Genomic DNA, 14909 nt, shown 5'->3' on the forward strand with positions numbered 1-14909 from the left:
GGAATTGAATCAAAAGTCCATCCTTTGGTTCTCATGTGTCTGAAACTGTGACTGAAGCAGAAGCTGATTGAATTATTCCGTACAGGAGTAGGAAGCCTTCACCTAATAAGACTGACACAAAGTGGGAGAAGCTTTGGTTGCTGTACCTTCTGGGTGTTTGATGTGCAGCTTTAAGCAGATTTTGTATTAAAATAAATGAATATGCTGAGAATTTCATGTAAAACACAGCGTGGAGTTTTTCAGATGATATTTGTTACATCCACTTCTGTAACTCTGGTTGGAGTAACTTACCGTCATCCCACAATAAAACCCAGTTGGCTGGATGAGGGAGCAGAAACACTTTGTATGAATTAACATGCCAGTCATGCTCTCCATGCTTTGTTGGCTTGAACACTTTCTCAGCATTAAATGCACAATTCCTCTGAGCAGCAGCCTTTAACAAAGACATTAATACTTCCTGTCTCTGTCAGAACGATCAAAGGATCTCTCCTTGTTCAGGTTCTCTTTTAGGAATGCGGTGTGCCTCATCTGCTTTTGCTTGTTCTGAGACTGGAGGCACATATATGTTTCAGATTTCAACTTTTGGGGGTGGAGGGGNGGGGGTCTTTGGCCTGTTGCCAGTCTGTTACCCTCATTCCCACATTCAGAGGATTGGCACCAACAAAGCAGGCTTTCTAAGGCTCTCAGTGTGGCAGGGAGGTGTGTGTGCAGACCGAGGGAGGTCTGCTCTGTTGGGATGAATAGTGTCTTTTTCAGACTTTCTCCATCTTTTATCCAACTCCCCTCCTCTTAGGTTCACAGGAGATCTGCCTGAACTTGTCAGCGATCATCTCTGCAGCGATGGAATGCTGAGAGGGCGAGGAAATGGGCAGAAAGACGTGGTGGTTATGAGTAGGATATGCCAAATATAGAATAAAAAGATGGCATTTCAAGGGGATTCACCAAGTGAACAGGTCAAAACAGAGCAACCTTTCTCCTCTTCAGGTCCCCAAGCTCTCAGGAAGATAAGTCGGGAACACCAGAACTGACGAGAGTTCGTTTTTTTCCAGTGCACCATTTGAAATGAATGTTGTGAAAGAGATAATTCTGTAAGCCCAGATTTAGAGCAGGACGAGTATCTTACTGAACCACCATCCTTGTTTATTCACAACAAAGAGGAGGGGGATCATTTTTCAGTGTCTCATCAGGACATTGTTGTGTAGAATGGAGGGGTTCTGTCCTCCTGGGCTCCCAGGCTTGTTCCCAGCTCAGTTTCTCTGAGTGACTTTGTTACCAGTTTATGTTATTGTATCCAGGTTTAAACAATCCCTTTAGACATCCTACTTTTGGTGAGAAATAAATTGACTGCAGTAAAGAAACTCCTGGGGTTTGAACATCAGATTCTGTTTCTAACAAACTCCTCGGCTGATGATCAGCTTCCTGTGTGTGTTTGGTGGTGGTGGGGTGGGTATCACTCCATTTGATGATAGTAATCCTATGGGCTGTCAAAGAAGTGGAAACTGATTCATTTTCTCCTTTCTTTGCGCTGCAGGTGATATCCAGAAGGATGTGTTGTTAACTCCAGCTGCTGGGAGGTCAAGAGGTCACATACCTCTGTGAAGCACTGCCGAAAACAAATGGTGAGGAGTCAGATGGTTTTATTCAATTCAACGAGTTCTTCCAATGCTGTTTTAGTGGTCTATTTTTAATATAATTTCCATGTATTTTCCGTAAGAACTGAGCAGGGACACTGCTGTCAAGATGGGGCCACTGTTAATGTTGGGCTGACAAACCAAAACCTAAAGCCAGAACAGAATTTCTGGAGTTTAGTTATGTTGTGGTCATATATGTTATTTAAAAAATAGGGCAATAAGAGAGTTAGGGAATCAGCTTCTGATATGCCTAGGTCTACTTTAGTTTATTTTATTTACAGGTGATATTACTGATTGAAAACAGTGCAATCACTACAGAATTTATTGGACTGGTCATCTCCTAAATTTATATTTATAAAAGAACATCCTGCGTCCCAGGAGGACATTTGCTTTCTGCACCTCATTGTTTTATTCTTTTCAGCTTAGACCAGTTGTCCTCCGTCAAGTACAAAACTTTTAAAATTAAAACATATATTTATATTTTTAAGTACTGGTTGTTCAAAAACAATGTTTGTTTTTATATATTTATGAGGTTCTACTAATCCCATATACCTAGGGGAAATTAAAAAGGCAAACTTGGGGCTCGAGATAAGGCAAAGGGGAACCACTGAGGGTGCACCAGTGTTTTTAGGGGTGGCCATCGCTCCTCTGGTTCCCTCTTGGTGGCGTCCCTTGAACTGAGGTGATATGGGGAGTTGAAGTCAACCTGCTGCTGTTAGCCTCTGAGCCGCCAGATGAGATAATAATTGAGTCTTAACAATAGATACATGAAAGGATAAGGCAGCATCATGGCTTGAGCGTGTGATGCAGTGATAATCTTTGAGGCCAGCCTATCACAGGATTTAGAATGGGAGAGGCAGGACGCACATTTTATATATGGTGTTCCGTGTCAACTCTACTACACCTTTTATGGTTCCACAATGCTGAATTTATTTATGAAAGCTCACATTATCACGGGACGTTTTTGGTTTGACTAAAGATTTCTGAACAGCTGGAGGCAGCTGAATAATGGGCTCGTCATGGAACCGGTTGGTGAAAGGGGCTTTTGAAAGAAGTCTAAAGCTGGACTTCCCAGCCTCATTGCATCATTAGTCATTCATTTGCAACAAGATGACTGTAAACCTGCTGGGTGTGGTGGACTGCAGTGAGGGGGTGTCAGACTACTGTACAGGTTGTTATCTGACAGTATCCTAGCTCACATGAATATATCTGCCACCACCTTTTCAATAATGCAGTTTTGGAAAAATATTATTTGTTTGGATTCCAGCAGGTAATAGCATCATGAAATAAAGGTTATAGAGACCAAGCATATTGATATTCATATAGTAGTGGTCTTTGCATGTTATGAACCTACAGGACATTGGTACCATGTTACTGTCAGCAAGTAATGACTCATGTTGGTTTCTTGTGTCCTACAATGAACTTTTAACATTTTCAACCATCCTCTTTCCCTCAGCCCTACTGTCATGCCTCCCGGGACAGTGTGCCATCTTTCAGGGTTCCTGGTCCAAACTCTGCTGAGTCTCCTGCTTGTAACGGCTGGCTGGCCCTTCACTTCATCACTCAGTGGTGTTGTCCGAGGATTGGAACCATCTTACTCTGACCTTTACCCCACCTTTACAAGGAATGACACAGTATTTGAGCACCTTGCCCTACATCCTAACCCTGCTGTGGGTTGGGTCTATGTTGGGGCCCGAGATCATCTGTTCCAGTTGGATCCATCACTTCAACCTAAGATCCAGGAGGACACTGGGCCTGTCACAGACAGCAGAGACTGTTTGCCCCCTGTAACAGAGAGCCACTGCCCCCAAGCAAGGGAGACTAACAACCACAACAAGCTCCTTCTGGTTAATCCTTACTCTGAAGAACTGATCACCTGTGGGAGTGTTAACCAGGGGATCTGCCAGAAGCGTGACCTGAATGTCATTAGTACAGTACGTTTCTCCACTGAGAAGCCAGTGGATACCCAGTATGTGGCAGCTAACCACCCCAATGTTAGCACTGTTGGACTTGTGGTCCGCCCTCATCCTGACAAACAGGCAATGCTGTTCGTAGGTCGTGGTTACACAAACAGCCATCCACCTATTTCCACACGAAACCTTGCCCAGGAACCTATTTTTTCCTACGAGGAGACGGCAAAGTTAGCTGTTGCCGGCCGTCTCTCAGAATATGACCATCATTTTGTAGCTGCTTTCGCCCACCGTCGTCATGTGTACTTCCTCTTCTACAGACGGGACCTGAAGTCCCAGTCGCGAGAGTACCGTACCTACATCTCCCGTGTATGTTTGGATGACCAGGCCTATTACTCATATGTGGAAGTACCACTGACTTGTCGTTCCACAGCAGGTAAAACTTACAACCTCCTGCAAGCTGTCCAGCTAGGGTTCTCTAAGGATGGTACTGAGAGTCCGGATTCTGAGATTCTTCTTGGAGTCTTCTCCACTCACCTGGGTTCATCAGCTCGGCCCAGTGAAGACTCAGCGCTTTGCATGTTTTACCTGGAAGATGTAGACCAAAGGATCAACTCCACCAGAGACCTGTGCTACACCCAGATGGGTAGAGAAGGAGCGGTGGAGGCAGCCTACATCGAGTACGAAGTCAAATCCAACTGTGCCAACCTTCCAGAGGTAAGATCAGGAGACAGAACGGATTGTTTCTCATGATCAGAAATGGTGCATTTAAGAATACATATTGTTAATTTAACTGAGAATCGGTTAAAAGCAAAATAATAAATAAAAAGAAGAAAAAAGAAGAATCACTTTGAAATGCAATTCTGAAATATGAAGGTTGCAAATGTCCCCAGTTAAGTTAAATATTTGGTCTAAAACGATTACTCAGTTGATTTTAATAATTCTGAACGATATTCAGTTTGTTTATTGTAGTTTTCTGCATTTAAACATTTTGTTACAGTATATTTAATTGATGGTTAAGAATATAAAAGAAGAAAAACAACTCAAAGCAAATCAACACTAAAACTGTGAATTTTTTTTGTTAATTATCCTAAATCACAAGGATTAAAACATCCAGTTTATCTTCTCAGAGTGCAGAGTGAGCACACCCAAACTCCCATTGACTTTTATTGTATCTGAGCTCAGAATTTGATCTTCAAAACTAAAGGTAGAGTTTATATCTCCAACATAAAACGCTGTAGAAACATAAATATTATACCTATGACCACCAGACATTCTGACAACTCAGTTCAATTTGTTTATACAAATGATCATTTTTACACAGCAACAGTTTGTTTGAGGTTCGATTTCTAGTTTGTGTTTCTGTCTGCCTGTCTTATGAAGAGTGCTGCCCTATACTGCCCCTCACCTCCCAGGTGGGAATCACCATGGCAACCGGTGTCTCAGCAGTGGATCTTCTGTTAAGCAGCAGAAGTTCATCAGGGTGGCCCCCATATGTTAATTTTGCTTTAATTAAAACTTTTAGGTTATGCAGAAATTAACAAAAACCCCAAAAGAATTTAGGAATTAAAGTTAAAAAGAGTTTAAAGGGCAAAGTTAGAGTTTAAAGCTGAAGCTTGTAGATGAGAGTCTGGCTCTTATCGGTACCCTTGAACATTTTCTAGTTTATTATAAACCTGTAAAGATCTGTGACTTTGTTGTCCAGTTCGGCTGTATTTGAAGCTCATCTGTTGTCCGTTTGTAAATGGTAGCAAAGGGCGAGTGGTTTAATCCAACCACTGGACCCGGACAGATCGATTAATGACATTAGCTGCACTTAATGGGATAGCTTTAGAGGTAATATTTAAGAAGGTCTTACAAGGACAGATAAAGTCACAGCAGGCAGAGACCAGGTCTTTATGGGAGAGGACAATAGATAAAGGGACTCAGATGACTAATGCGATTAAAATATAAACAGGAAATAATTGAAAGGGACAGGTATGAGAAAGTGTTGCAGGATTGAGGTAAAAACAGGGAAATCCAGAGAAGAACAGCACTGAGAGAGCTGAAGAGATTTAAACTGTGATTAGTGTTAAATCTTGACTTGATCCCTGGACACTAACAACACGCAGTCAGCTCTGTCATATTCAGGCCCTGCCAGGACAGTCCATCTGCACCAAGGATGGATTCTCACGCAGAGTCTAATCCATCACAAACATGCTTTGTTATTCCTTAGTGCTTATAACACACAGCTGAAACATTTAATCCTGAGTTTCATCTTTTCTCATCATTTAGATTTGATTTGTTCCTCGAAAGGTTGAAATGTTCGGAGTGGTGGGGGTTTAAATAACTAGCATATTTATTTAATCTGCTTTTGTCCTGCTCTGAACACAGAGGACAAAAATAAACTCCTACTTTAAATTTAACTATTAAACTAGATCATAGCCTTCATCAGTCACGTTGTTCTATGGATCATAGAGGCAGAGGTTGCAAACTTTCAGAAACTGAATTCAGGAGCATTCTGTTGGGGCAGGACGAGAGGGGACCTTTTTGTCTCGATAATATTTATCTGTGAGACGCCGTCTGATGTCATCAAGTAAACTGCAACAACTGAACATTTACCAGATGAACATACAGGCCCGTGTCAGAAGAGTTAAAAATATAAGAACGGAAACCTCCACCAAGGCCAAAGGGTCATTAAATAATTGTAGAATCCAGATCATGATCCTGATCACAACAAAAAATTAGTTTTTAAATGATCTTGCTAACAGACGAACGGACAAACAAACAAACCAACATTACTGAAAACATAACCTCCTTGGCAGAGGTAAAAATATATAGAATCAGTGTCAGTTCTGCTACTTTTAGCTTTCAACTACCTTTTCAATACTTTTAGCTTTTAACTAGAATTTTGCTCCTTTTGCTAATATTTTAACCATTATGCTTCAGAATTACAGACTAAAGTAATTTAGTAACAGTAATAGTACTATATTGACTTTATCTGATATTTTGTCAAATACGTATCAATAGTTAGTGCCTTATCAGTTTAGAGCACAGACTATGAAGAAAGAGGCAAAACTCTTCATCCAAACGAGGGCCTTTCTTTTTTAAAATGATTTTCAGGCTTATTCTCAGCGTGAAAGAAAGCTACATTATCTGATATTAAACCTCTACATTTTTACATGGTAAATGGACTGTGTTTATGTAGCGCCTTTCTAGTCAATCAAGCTACTCAAAGAGCTTTACAACACAATCTGTGCCCTCATTTACCCATCATACAGCACTGAATCTCTACACAGCTAATCTGAATAAATCATTTTATAGAGACTAATCAGAGCTTTAAACTCTGTTCATGCACCGATGGGGCACACATCGGAGGCGTTGTGAGTGAGGAGTTCAGTGTCTTGCCAGGAATCGAACCTCCAGCTCTCTCATTGGAGGACGGCTGCTCTAACCACTGATCCACGCCTCCTACATGAGAACATTTGTTTTGTTTCTCAGTTTTCGCAGCAGAACAATGACAAACGTGTGGAAACAGGCCGAGCTTACTCTGGATGTTGTTTGGTTGAAAAAACAGCAACAAACTAAACAAATGATATCATGAAAAAGTGTAGTGCTTTAAAATCAGCCAATTTAGCATTCTTTCACACTGCTGTCATTTTAAAAAAAAATCTTGCTTTAGAAGCCTGATTTTTATATAAAAAACCACAACAACAAACCCCTAAACTGTCTGTCGTTTGACCAACCATTAGCTGAGCCTGAATGAAGACTTTTGCCTTTTTCTCCATTCTTTGTGCTCAATGAATGATGTCAGAGCTGATAAAGTACTAACTTGATAATCATTAGCACATCTCTTTAAAGTTTACTGGACTATCTCTTTAAAACTGTAAAATATCTGAAGCAAATTAAACAAAATGACCCCAGAAACCATTAAGCAGCTGTTAATTGATGCAGACTCTGTGATCTGGGCTTTGCACCTCGTTGAAAATAAGTCCAAGTTGTTCAGAAAACATCCATTCATTAAAAACAATAATGCTCCAAACTTGAGGTAAGCCCCCTGGAAGGTCCGGCCTTGCTAACGACATGTTACCTCCTATCTTTTATTTTCTCTGCATGATGTCTGCTTGTTTTAAATTTTTATTTTCTAACAGTGGTATGAAGAAAACAGAATGAGTTTGTTACTGTACTTCACTTAGGCTGTATTGTTTGCAGACCATCCATAACACCAGAGCAGCCAGTACCATGCAGTCTGTCCAAAGGAGTCACAGCTCTTAGGTTCATTGCCTTTTATTTCCTCGTTGTTCGAATCCCTGACGAGGGAGCGGTGACCCTGATCTGAAATGTTCTCCATGGAAAAACAAATTTCTCCTGTCACCAGAGCTAAGACTCCCTTTCCCCAAACTGTGAAGACAAAAACAAAGAGTCACTGCGTTCCAGTTATGTTTTGTTCCCAGCCCTTAAAGCCATGCAGTAAATCCTGCAGGAGAACTTCTGGTCCACTTTAGCTCCTGGCGTACTTCCAGACAAAACCCCAGTAGATCACTGGAGGGGTTTCCTTTCGAGACAAAACAGCTCCTGTGGTTTATTTTAAGCAATATTTTACATCCAGTTTGGTGTGTGCATCTTAAAACATGGTTGTGACTGTTTTTTTTTCCTGGATCTCCATCATTAGAACACCCTGGGCACCTACCCCTGTGGTTCTGACCACACTCCCAGCCCGATGGCCAGCTGGATCGCTGTTGAAGCGAAGACCATACTGGAAAGCCCGTCGGCCCGTTTCACCGCTGTGGCTGTCAGCGTGAGGCCGGGACATACCATCGCCTTCCTGGGAGACTCCAAGGGGAATCTGCACAAGGTACCAGGCCTTTTTGGATTTCAGGCAGACAGGTGCTCAGATTACAGAGATTATTCTCTGCCTGCCAGAAGCTAGGAGGGATTATCTGGGATGATTTGATGATTTTAGTTCCAGCCTAATTGGATAAAATGAGTTAGGTGTTTGCTGTTCTGTTCTTGTATGCTGATTTACACTTGAAGTTTTATTATTCTTAAACAATATCTAAAATGAACCTCTTCAAAAATAACCTGCAGAGTTATGGTGCTAGTCAAGAATATTTATCACTAGTTGGTTAAAAGTGAAAGGCAGGTGCTGATGTTTTTGCCTGCGTTTGCATGTGTGTGAACATCTGTCAGATTTGAATGAAACCCTCAGAAAGTAATCATCACATTCACCTGTTCAGCTTCTGGAGTCGCCCCAGCTAATCAGCCTTAGTTCACATTAAAACGGCTCTAACCTGGTCACTTTTACAGATATTAAGCTAAAGTTGGTTGTGGTAGTAGCTGATTGTCTCCCCCAATAGACACTCTGAGCCTGAGACGTTGCATAATGTTATTTTTAAGATTTGATTAAAATTCCATCATTTCCCATCAGAAGATGGTTTTAGTTTTAGTGCGAAAGGCAATAGACAATATGCATTCCTTCAAGGCATACTAGGCTTATAATCTGTCTTTAGTTTATTTTATTTATTGCTATAAAAAGGCATTCAGTAATTTAGAGCTCCTTTTGATAGATTCTCCTCCTCGGTTTTCTCTCTCTCTCACACACCCTGTAGCCTGCAGGTTTCCTGGATGCCTTCAGTACTCCACATTACCAAACTATGAATCTTCAAAGATTTAGCCCATAAAAAGAGCAAACAAAGAGCGAAGCTGCAGGTGGAGACAGAGCATTGGCACTGTGGGCCGGGCCTTCTATGATCCAGAACCACAGGGGCCAGGTGTTCTGGCCAAGGGGACCCACCCACCCAGTCAGGCTCAGGCATGTCCATCTGGAGACAGACTGCAGGGTTCAAACATGAAAACGCCACCATGGCAGGAGTTATAACTCCTACACCCAATACAACTGAATCAGGAGGAGGAACAGACCATAATGTCCTATTCATATAGCTGAGAGTGCATTTATTATTGAAATGTACTTGATTTTACCACCTGTAAGCAATTTGAAAAGATTGTTTCATTAAACACAAATAGAAAATCAAATCTGTCTACATCTTTACTGTAGGTGGGTCAGAAAGAAGCCAATGTCAGGCTATTATTATTATTATTATTATTATTATTATTATTATTATTATTATTATTATTAACGGTGACAATGGCCATTTTTCTGTTCAAGAAAAACCTTTACATATTTATAAAAAATTGTGGGCTGAGACTTGTGGAAGCACTACATTGTGCAACGTTGACAAAATCCACAAAAAATAACAAAAAAACAGGAAAATGTTTTCATAGACAAACATCAGAATGAGGGGGGTCAAAACTTAAAATCACATTATGTGCAGTTTCATGCAATATTGGGTGTTAAGCTCTAAATGTGTGTCGTGAATGATTCTCAGCAACTATTATACCAAATTTCAGCTCAGTGTCTGTAAAACTGGTTGAGGTTTCTGTTTTGTTTACACAAAAATGATGTTCTTGAATAAGAATGACTGTAAAGTTAATCAGTTGTAGACGTGCATCTAATGATTACTTTCTGCAAGGTTCACTCAAATCTGTCCAGGCAGACACAAACAAAAACACATGCTTTTTGGTGGCCGTCGATTACAATAGTATCGTATAATTATACTTAATAGTCAAGCAAAGACCTATAATACACCTGCTTTCTCTCAGACTGTTACGACGTTGGCCATATTTAAGGCTCTGTTGAAGTGGTCCCTGAGGAGAACCAGAGAGGTTATGTCTTCTCTGGGTTCAGACAGAGGTCAGGGTCTAGTTCGAGCCTCAGACGGTCCTTACAGTGAAGCTTAAACAACTCTGAGCTGTCTGTTAGGAACTAGGATTTCTGGCAGAGCTTAAAGAATAACATCTCTAACTTCAGCAGTGAGCAGAAACGGCCATTAATGTCAGGACGTTACAGATTGTGACTCCTTCCTACAGTTGGCTGTTTGTGTGGGGTCTGTGCCGGGCCCCCTGCACCAGCAGAAATAGCACAACGACCCCTATTAACATATTTCTCTGTGGTTACGTCAGACAGAGCCAGTTAACCCTCGGGCTGTGTGTCACTCTGTCCCATACTGACAAACTCCTTCACACAGGCTGGTTGTGTCTCACTGGGCTCACATTATTATCCACAGCTCCTCACATTGTACCTACTTCAGCTCGTTTTGTACCCCCCCAAATTAAAGATTTTATCTACTGTAGTATCCTTTAGAAGTGTTTTCTGTCAGAGGAGAGCTCTGTATAGTATATACCACCCTAAGTTACTGGTCAGTAGATAAGCTATGAGGTGGACAATATCTAATTAAAAAAAAAGTGTTTTTAGGTGAATGTGATGGTTCAGATTGTTCATGTTTTTTTTGTGGATAAAGTTTTTATTTCTTGTTTTTCTCTCACTTATGGCTCAGGTAAACCATTTCATTTGTGTGTCTCAGAAATGGATTTAGGTTAGTGACAACTATACCTTTTATTACAGCCACCTACTGATGAAAAACAGATTCTTTTGTTAATAGTGTGATGGAGCTGTTGCTGATCTGTCTCATGAGTAATAAAGGACAAGAGCGCCATCCACAAAGAGGCGCCACTGTAGCAAGTCAAATTTAACTCAGATTATCCATACCTCAACAGAGAGAAGCTACATGCACCAATTAGTCCTGCTGTCAGTTAAAGTGCAAATGAAATGAGCCAGTAAAACAGATTGTTAGCCTAATTATTAAAGATGCCAGTAGAAAAGCTTTGAAGCATCCTCAACACCATCCATCCATCCATCGGTTGCAACACCACTTCAACATGCAGGCTGCAGGTCATGACCTGGAGACTCCAACACAACATCTGAAAAAGGCAGAGGCAAGACCCTTTTCTCTACGACTCTTGTCCATTAACAGCCCAAACAGGATCAGGGACAGACCTGGTGGAGTCCAGCCTGCACTGGGAACCAGAATGTGGACGCTGCTCTGTCTTTGGTTATACGAAGACTTGTAACCCTTAAAAAAAACCTTGCATTCTCACAAGACACCCCACTAAATGCTGTAAGGAACATTGTTGTAAAACTTCTCCAAATCCACGAAACACATGTACACTTGAGAATCAAACTCCCATGACCTGCCAGGGTAAAGACCCGGTCCACTGGTCCAAGGATTGACAATCAGTCGAAGTGTCCCTTCCACCCTGGAGTAAACTGTGATCCCTCAATGGTTGCAACACACTCTCTGGTCCCTCTTTTTAAAAGTAGAGACCTCGATCTGCCACTCTGCAGGTGTTGTCCCGGTCCTGAAGAGGACTATGAACCAAGACAGCCCCACAAGGTCAAGACCTTCAGCATCATCTAAGGGGTAATCTCCTTCATTCCTGTTGCCCTGCAGCTGAGGAGCTTATGACCTGCCGCAGTAACCTCTGCCACAGGAATGGACTCATCTTCCCCCGTGTCCTCAAACTGTCCCTTCTCAGAGATGAATTAAGTGCTCTTTTTTATTATTATCTGTCCGTTATTTCTTTTTGGCGGTTATAATCTCTTCTTTTCATTTGAAGCTCAAGCTGAAAACCGTGTGATTCTGGTCAGCAGTCGATCAAATGCTGCATTCTTCCTCACTGTCCACACTTTGGTTGCAGAGAAAGGGTTCACTTATTTTATAAAGGCCACTTCCTGTTTTTACCCAAAGATAGAAACATCTCAGTGAATCCCCACTTTCCTATTAAATGGCATAAAGGAAAAAAAAATCACAGTCTGATTTTGGAACAACGTAGTGATTAACAGGTTTTCTTTAACTGTGGGACTAGAATCAGCAGTTTGATAAATAAACATTTCATTCATACAGATGTGATTCTTCCCTCAGGTGTTCCTCGGCCCAAACGGTGAGGTGGAGGAGTACTCTGTGGTCTCCATCCAGCAGAAAACAGCCATCAGCTCTGATCTCATTCTGGACCAGAAAGAAGAGCATCTCTTCATCATGACCCGGAACATGGTACACAGTGACTGCACTCCTGCTTCACCATTCGGTTCTTCTGTAGGAACAGAGAAAAGAGAAATAAATTACTGCCCCAGTTATTCCATAAGGCTGGGGATTACTCTAACAACCATATTCTCCACTTTCATTGTTGCACTGGAAAATGTGGGCCATCTATTCTTTGTAATCAGATTTTTAGGAGCTTAGTGTGGATGGTTTGCACGAACAAGTCTGATTGTTTTGTCCTGGTTCCAGCTGCAGAAGAGGCCTGTGGCTGAATGCCAGCAGCATCCAGACTGTCAGTCCTGTCTGCAGGCCCACGACCCCTACTGTGGCTGGTGTGTCCTGGAGGGAAGGTGAGTGCTTCTTCCATCCGGGAGGAGGATTAACCACCAGCACTGCATCAGTCGTTAATGTGATCAAATCAAAATCCTAAATCATTTGTAAATCCAAAACAGCTTACAAAACAAAAACAACCGGACTGAGGACGTTTCTCAGTTCAAGAAGGAGAGGGTGTGGCGTTTCAGCTTTTAAAGCTAGATTCACATGCAGATTAATTTACTCTTCTTACAATAGAGGCTCGTTAGGGTCACAAATGGGCCACTTTGTGCAACCATTTTCATTTTTGATTGCATTTAATTCAGAAAAACTAAGGATTTCTTCATATTTTATTTCTTTTTGATTAAGACTCATTTTCTGGTAGAATTGTTCAGGCTTGATTGATTGCTGACTCAGCATTCACACTCGGGTTTTCCTTGAAAAAACTTTAAACTGCTTTAACCATTCATATATGAAAACTTGAAGCTTGATTGAGAACAGTGCATTCTGAAGTTTGATTTTTGTAACTTTATTACTTTTCAGAATATTTAACCTTACTTGAAATACAATTTCTCATTTAGATCTCTTCAAGTCTTTCAAAAATATTGCTCTCCTTGAAATGTGCTTCAGCATTCTTCATTTTTGTCCTTTTAGCTACTGTTCTGCTCCTTTTTATTACTTTTCTGCTCCTTTTAGCTACTGTTCTGCTCCTTTTTATTACTTTTCTGCTCCTTTTTATTACTTTTCTGCTCCTTTTAGCTACAGTTTTGCTGCTTTTAGCTTGTGTTCTGCTCAGTTCAACCTCTGTTCTGCTTGGTTTACCTTCAGCTCAGTTTTAGCTTCACTAAATGTCATCAGTCATCCAGCACTCAACAATCACTCTGCATTTTCACAGGAAATGCAGTTTCTGAAGTTTTAACTCGGACCTTACATGACTGAACTGACATTCTGATATCTGTAATAGTTTTTACACAGTCACAGGTAAAGTTTTGTTATTTTTACAGATTTGACCTCAGAATGATGATGTTACACACATCACCCTTTGAGCCGTCTAAACTTTTCCAAACAAACTCTTCTTATTCCCACAATCTTTCCACTTCTACAGTTTATACATCAACGTGTAGGTATTTTAGTCTTCTTTCATCCATTGTGTCTCTCGCTGCTATAAGCCTTATGGTTTTCTCTCAAATCTCCCCGGAGTTCATAGTCCACACACTCAAACACTCATTGACCTCCATTGTATGTGAGCGGAGGATTTTTAACTCTTTGTGTCTCCTACAGAAGTTTTGGTAAATAAATAAAACATTGTTTGACTAAAAGATGTTTCTGCTACTGAGGATTTGAGAATTCTTTGATACAATTTATAGTTTTTTCACAGTGACAGTTTGAGGCTTTCTTTTTAGTTTGTGTTTCTGTCTGCCTGTCTGGTGAAGAGTGCAGCTTTGTGCTGATTAGAACTTTGAGTGAAGAAAAATTGTGTTTGAAGTATAAAAGAAATTAAAGAGCAAGACCTGACGTTTCAAAATAAACCTCATAAATATTCATAAAAAAAAGAGTCTGGCTGTCGTAGCTTAGATTTAGAGAAGAAAGTGGATGGATGCTAAGCTGCGCTGGCACCTTTTAAAATTAAAACATTTTTTTCTTTGCTCTGGGTTTTAACTTTTATAAGCTTCTGCTCAGCTTTGTCTGGTTTTCTCGTTGGTTTCCTGTGCAGCTGTGTGTTGAAATCTCAGTGCAGTCGTGGGAAGCAGTCGGGTCAGTGGCTGTGGAGCTTCGACATGGACCAGCAGTGTTTGGCTGTGCAGGACCTGAACCCTTTCAACATCAGCAGGGAGGAGAGCCGGGTGGTAAGTCCACATCAGGGTACTCGCAAACAAAAACAATAAGAATTTGCTTGTTCATAATTTTCTCTTTGTTCGTAATATAATGGAGATTAGTGCTGGGCGATATGGAAAAAATCCTACATCACGATATGGATAATTTTATATCACGATAACGATATGTATCACGATATGTCCCAATTACGTACGTTGTCAGTTATTCTCTGAAAAATATGAAAAAATAATCTAATTTCTTACCTTTTTCAAGCTTTATTTCTAAGTGACATTTAACTGAACTTTCACAAATGAGATCTGCTGCAT

General features: G+C 40.9%; 1 protein-coding gene across 4 annotated transcripts in view; it reads left to right on the forward strand.

Annotated features, from left to right (window-relative positions):
- plxnb1b (plexin b1b) overlaps positions 1–14909 on the forward strand; it is a 93744-nt gene that overhangs the window by 48934 nt on the left and 29901 nt on the right. For all 4 annotated transcript variants that reach the window (XM_037975183.1, XM_037975185.1, XM_037975186.1 and 1 more), the window contains 6 exons: positions 1532–1619; positions 3088–4258; positions 8193–8375; positions 12340–12468; positions 12706–12806; positions 14483–14615. In XM_037975183.1, the coding sequence (XP_037831111.1) occupies positions 3098–4258; positions 8193–8375; positions 12340–12468; positions 12706–12806; positions 14483–14615 (1707 nt within the window). In that variant the 5' untranslated portion in view covers positions 1532–1619; positions 3088–3097. The remainder of the gene's footprint in view (positions 1–1531; positions 1620–3087; positions 4259–8192; positions 8376–12339; positions 12469–12705; positions 12807–14482; positions 14616–14909) is intronic.

Source organism: Kryptolebias marmoratus, linkage group LG4 (assembly GCF_001649575.2).
Source record: "Kryptolebias marmoratus isolate JLee-2015 linkage group LG4, ASM164957v2, whole genome shotgun sequence".
NCBI lineage: Eukaryota > Metazoa > Chordata > Actinopteri > Cyprinodontiformes > Rivulidae > Kryptolebias > Kryptolebias marmoratus.